Source organism: Penaeus chinensis, chromosome 27 (assembly GCF_019202785.1).
Source record: "Penaeus chinensis breed Huanghai No. 1 chromosome 27, ASM1920278v2, whole genome shotgun sequence".
NCBI classification, from domain to species: domain Eukaryota; kingdom Metazoa; phylum Arthropoda; class Malacostraca; order Decapoda; family Penaeidae; genus Penaeus; species Penaeus chinensis.
The window spans coordinates 29,125,335-29,131,785 of record NC_061845.1 but is presented as its reverse complement, the minus strand read 5'-3'; the positions used below and the strand labels follow the sequence as shown (position 1 = coordinate 29,131,785).

Below are 6,451 nucleotides of genomic sequence, written 5' to 3'. Positions count from 1 at the left end.
TGTGTGTGTGTGTGTGTGTGTGTAGATATATATATATATATATATATATATATATATATATATATATATATGTATACATATATATATATATGTATATATTTATATATATATATATATATATATATACGTGTGTGTGTGTGTGTGTGTGTGTGTGTGTATGTATATATATATATATATATATATATATATATATATATATGTGGAAGTTCACAGAGACGAGATTAGGACTTAGATTGACTCTATGTTGAGGGAAGGGATAATACAATCTTCACGTTCTCCTTACAATGCACCACTGGTGCCAGTACGAAAGAGAGATGGGGGGTTGAGGTTGTGTCTTGACTTTAGAGCTCTTAATGAATGTATAAAGGATGACCGATACCCTTTGCCAAACATAGATTCTATCCTGCAAAGGCTAGGTAGGAGTCGTTTCTTCTCGTGTTTAGATCTCAGGCAGGGATATCATCAGATACCCCTGAGCCCCGCTAGTCGAGAGAAAACGGCATTTTCCACTATGGATGGCCACTACGAATTTATGAGGTTGCCTTTTGGGCTGAAAGACGCACCTTCTGCTTTCCAGAGGATCATTAATCAGGTCCTGTCTGGTCTGATTGGGGATATAGGTTTTGTTTATTTAGACGACATTGTAGTTTTGGGAGACACATAGGAAAATCACTGTAATAATGTGAGACGAGTTTTCTCTCTCAAACTTACTAAATGTTCGTTTTTTAAGTCAGAAGTTGAGTATCTTGGACATGTGATTATTGAAAATGGTATTAAGCCACAAAATAAAAAGATTGAAGCAATGGAGGGATACCCACAACCTATAAATTTGAAAGAGCTCCAGGCGTTTCTCGGTGCGGCTAACTACTATCGCAAATTTATAAGTAATTTTGCAGACATATCGCGACCGTTAATTGACTTAACCAGAGGTTGTAAGACTAAAGATGGGAAAACGAAACTAGCGTGGACACAGGAAGCATTGGATGCATTTCACAAGTTGCGTACAGTCTTGTCTGAGGATATAGTGTTAAAGTTCCCAGATTTTTCCCGTCCATTCGTATTAGTTACAGATGCAAGTAAAACAGCCATTGGGGGAGTGTAAAGGGTTTATGTTTTAGTGATGGTTTCACTATTTAGTTTGTTCATAATTGTACGTATGTGTTGTGCGTATATGGTGTGTGTGTGAGGTGTAAGTGTCCCTTTGGTTCGCCTCCACCGTTCGGATGGCAGTTTCGACCCCACCAAAGCCTCATGTCAACCATTATCGGTGGTTGCCATTCTATGGTTTGCCACTCTACTCCGAGCTCCACACCTGAACACTTGTAAGTCTACTTAATTTATTTTGTACATATTGTGTGAGTATATATCTATATATTCAATGGTGAATGGTGAAGAATAAAATACGGTGAAGTGCTGTGAAGTGATATAGTGAAAATTAAGGCAGAAAACTATTTTAACGAACTATTTATTACAGCCTCTATTTATGCTGAGTTGCTGATATCTGCAGCCCTTCTATTTGTGGCCGAGTAGCTGATATCTGGGTATAGGTAAAGTTCTGACTAGCCGTCTTTAAACCGGAACAAAATATATGCATGTGATAGAGCAAATAAATCTAAGAAACTTATCTTCTATGAACTTCCATCGCAAATCAGAAATAACGAAGTTATTGGACACGCAAGTGTCACAGAGCCCGATATGAAAAACTCAATATTTTAAAAATCGCCATCCGATATCCTTTCCTACTTTTTGTAAACAAAACAATGATACCGTTTTATTTTGGTTCATTTATTGTAATACTTTCATTTCGTAACTAGAAAAATTCCGCATAAACAAACATGAAGGTAATTTTCTTTCTACATTATAATGTCTGACAATACACGAGTAATACCATCATAAAATCAAGTATTTACAGTAATTATGACATTTCTTACTCTGCGTAAATCGATGTGTCTGGTCCATATTACGGGCAAGAGGGAACTGAAGAATTGCGCGCGATTTTCAAAATCAACAATGTTACCGCTGAACAGCGCACAAAACCTTTTGAAACTTTTATTCTATACCACATGCGCGTGACATTTGTCACGAGAGCCAATAGCATTACAAGAAATGCTATAAACCAATCACAAGGCAAGGAAACCAAATATACCAAATCTTTGCTCAAAATGGATCTCAGGTGCGTAGGTTGTGACCCGCATTACTATAGAGTTATATCTGATTATTTTGAAAAAAAATGATAACGCTATAGAGTTCCTGAGAGCACACGGTGTTTTGCCAAAAGCGGTAAGTTGCCCGCATTGCGATTTACCTTGCAAATATCGTGAAGATCGACATATGTGGTATTGTGGCAGATGGAAAAAAATAGCAAAGACAAAACGGCGTAAAAGTTGCGTTTTCTCGACCAGCGATTACAAAGGCACGTTTCTGCAGGGGACACATTTGGAACCTTTTAAAGAAATTTTGTTTGTGAATCATTGGCTACAGAAAACATTGGGATCAAGCACACATTATTAAATGTATTAGTATTTCTAAGCCAACTAGCGTAGATTGGAGGAGTTTTTGTTCTGAAGTAACCGAATATTGGTTACAAAATCAAAATTCAATAGGAGGTGCCGGTGTATTACTTGAGATCGACGAGACGCTGCTCGTGCGCCGTAAATATAATAGGGGCAGACAGTTGAGCCAGGTCCCGGGCGAAGCTAGAACTTCTCAAATCATAAAGAAGAAGACCCAGGTGTGGGTCTTTGGGGGTATTGAGCGTGTGAGTAAAAGGAAATTAATTGTGCCATTGGTTGGCACTGACCGCAGTGCAGACACGCTCATACCCCTTATTAAGAAATATATAAAACCAGACAGTGTGATATACAGTGATGGATGGGCTGCCTACCGTAACCTACAACACCATGGTTACAAACATCTGAGTATTAATCATTCTGAGAACTTTGTAGACCCAGACCCACAAATACACACACAAACTATTGAAAGGTTGTGGAGGGACGTTAAAGAATGGGTCAAGCGGCCAGGTATTAGGGCCGAGTATATAACGCAATACCTGACCCGCTATTTATTCATCAAATTTCATGAAAAAGAATCGATTCAGTCATTTTTTTCACAAGCGGCAGAATTATACCCGCCGCAAGGCAGGAAAGAAAGAATTCCTCCGTCACCTGCCCCCCCCTCCCTCTGGATGATAGTTCTTCAGAGAGCGATTAAAATCGGGAAAGAGGTCACACTTACCTGATTGCTTGTATGCATATGGTAAAATAAAACCTAATACAAAGCAAATACCTTTTTTTCGCGCACGTAAAGACATATTTCTTCTGAAATACCGATAATAAATTATTGATGTCTGAAACAGCAAGACAAGGACACCATGTATAACGACCAATTACTGACAACTTAGCAATTATGCGGTGTTACAGACTGAGAAATTCTAGCCAATGAAAACTTCAGGCAATGACGTCAGAGTTTCCTGACCAATCAAAAACCGTTTTTTCAGAAAGCCCTGCCCTCGCCCATGAAAAACCTTCAGTGTGTATCGGTCCGGTGGCCAAGGAAGTGTATGTGTGAAAAAAATAAATATAGAAGCCGGCAGAAATGTTCACAAATTGCGAAATACACGTATAACTGGAAATATTGCTACGCCGAGGACGTGTTATTGTAAAGCTTAATAACGGAGACGGGACGATATAAGGTTAGTAAAATTTAAGTAACGGTTAACGAGAACCGGCGAAATCTACATAGTTATTGCACTTAGTACATTTCAAGTAATAAGCCAATTAATGTAATAAAAATGCATACTTTTAATAGGATAATAATACATGCATTATTAATACAAATTATTGCCGATTTGGCTATTGCAACCGACCCCAGTTGAATGGGTGTCGCCGCCGCGCGCGACGAAATCAGGCTAAAGCTTTCATAATTCCGCGGGACGAGCAATAAGGCTTGGCTGCGCGGCCTGAAGCCTCGCCACGGCCTCCGAAGTATTTTCGGCTCAGGCAAAGGTCAATAAGTTCCATCTTACATTTTAAGACAAGTATAAGTATTGAACGGTTACCATATTTGACGACAATCCTCAATAAAGTTTGCAAGGTCTGTTACAAAAATGTGTAAGTTTTTTGTTTGAGAATAAAATTCACGAAGACTGCGTGTGCCGTTGCGGCACGGTCTCCGTGCGCGACACGTAACTGTCAGTAGCGCTTTTTTTTTTTTTTTTTTTTTTTTTTGCTTTGTATTTATTATCGCAGTCAATCAAAATACCGTTTTTATTTGAGGAACTATTAATGAAGCTTGTGTATGAATTTGGAACGGTCATCTGGAAACTTTCGAAACGCATTTTCATATTAAAAAGTTGATTGTGCCCAAACATGGTTTGATTCATTTGTATTGTCCGTCAATCAGGCAAAAATTAATCCTGGATTTAACCGCCGAATGGTATACCGTAATTGCAGAGGTGAAACATGGCCACTGTCCCCGTAGAGTTTCAGCAAACCCGATTTTAGGTTAATTTAGTGTTTTTCTTCTGTTTTTCTGTGTAAATCATGCTAATCCCCCCCCCCCCCCTTAATACAGTGCGAAGCCGAATCTTACACATCTGATCAACTTTGCCGTCGGGGAATACAAGTTCCGCTACTCATCAACGAGTCAAATGCGACGGAACGCAACAGCATAACAGCGTTAAACTACGAGGGGAGATTACACTCCAAAAAAATTGGTTTCGAAAGTTGGAGGCTGGTTGAAACTTAACTTTTACCGATATCTGCTGCCCCTTTTATTGGTGCTGAGTAGCTGACAGCTGCAGCCCGCTCTACCAGTGACTATCTTGTGCTAATTCACCCCAGGTGCATGACAGTTTTGGCTCGAATAGTTCGTCCTCCAACTCTTCACTGACGACACTCCTGATAACTCCCGTGTTTTATTTAGTGTATTTCTGATGTATAGTGTGAGCAATATAATTTATGGAAATACTTCTGTTTTAATAAGCCCGAGATAATCTATATCCCAGAGGATACCAGAATAAAAGAACCAAAGGTTTCTGCTAATAAGAACAAAGCAAAGAAACCACGGACAGGGAGCTCTCCAACAGGAGGGATAATGGGACCCTTAGACCATTGTCTTACTTCAGTCGACAATTAAAGGGTGCCGAGTTAAATTATTCTACTGTAGAAAGAGAGGCATTGGCCATAGTATACGGGCTAAAGATAAACAGAACACTGATTCAGGGTTTTCCAGTAATAGTTCATACAGACCATAGCCCTCTTCGTTATCTTTTTTCTAGTAGAGATGGAAATGAAAGACTAGCCAGGTGGCGTATGTCAGTAGCAGAGTTTGATATTTGCGTAGAGTACTTGCCGGGAAAAGACAATCACTCAGCAGATGCACTATCGCGGATCAGAGCAGCTGATCAGCCGATAGACGATTTAGTTGTCGGTGTTGTTACTCGCCGAGCTACTACATCTTATAAAGGGATAAATCGGCCTGATAGTCCGAGGTCAGAAATGCTAGACAGCAGTGACATTAGTTCACCAGAGACCATTGACATATGGGGACTAGATAGTTTACGAAATGCACAAGATGAAGACCCACTATGGGGTAGAGTAAAACAATATTTACGAGGTGAATGTGACCTCACTAAAGATGAGTTTAAAGAGATTCCAAGGAAAATCGAGAATTATCAGGTACCAGATGGGATATTATATAATGTTTTAGATAAACCTTTTAGAGAGGTCTTTCGAGTAGTGGTACCAAAGTTGTATCAGAGTACAGCTTTAAGGTTAGCTCATTCGATTCCTGTTGCAGGGCATGGGGGTGTTTTGGTAACCTTAAAGAGATTGGAATTATTTGCATTTTTTCCAAACATGAAGAAAATAGTAAAGGAATATTGTTCGTCCTGCGACATGTTTACGCTGTAAACCAGGCAAACATATCCCTGTTCCTCTCTTGAGATATCCTGAAGTTTCAAGGCCTTTTGAGCGTGTCCATATGGATATAGTGGGTCCGTATCCGGAATCTGAAGGTTTTCGTTATATTCTTACAGTAGTAGATGCTTTGACAAAATACCTTGTTGCAATTCCATTAAAATCTAAGGATTCATTAGAAGTCGCGAAGGCATTTATGAATGGCTTCATTTACAAAGAGGGGACTCCACGTCAAGTCATTCCTGATGGGGGAGGGGAGTTCGTAAACGAACTATTTAAGAAGCTAACAGAAGAATTTGGGATGGATAAACGTACTATTACTCCATATCATCCAAGCTCAAATGGACAAGTGGAAAGAGTAAATGGTACACTATATAAAATTTTGCGTACGATGGTCTGGGACAACCCGTCAGTGTGGGCTCAAATGTTACCTATGGCAGAGTTAGCTTACAATACTGCTTACCATAGGGTGATAAAAGACCTTTTTTCACGCTAAAGCATCGGGACCCTCATTTTCCATATATATTATTTTC

The 6,451-nt window shown here is 39.4% G+C and overlaps 1 protein-coding gene across 1 annotated transcript in view; it reads left to right on the top strand.

Moving 5' to 3' along the window:
* The first annotated feature begins 511 nt into the window (after nucleotides 1-511).
* The window catches only part of LOC125039363, a 7,449-nt gene continuing 1,509 nt past the window's right edge, over nucleotides 512-6,451 (top strand). The window contains exons 1-5 of the mRNA XM_047633203.1: nucleotides 512-620; nucleotides 735-1,076; nucleotides 3,497-3,557; nucleotides 5,279-5,773; nucleotides 5,946-6,276. Of these exons, the coding sequence (XP_047489159.1) occupies nucleotides 512-620; nucleotides 735-1,076; nucleotides 3,497-3,557; nucleotides 5,279-5,773; nucleotides 5,946-6,276 (1,338 nt within the window). The remainder of the gene's footprint in view (nucleotides 621-734; nucleotides 1,077-3,496; nucleotides 3,558-5,278; nucleotides 5,774-5,945; nucleotides 6,277-6,451) is intronic.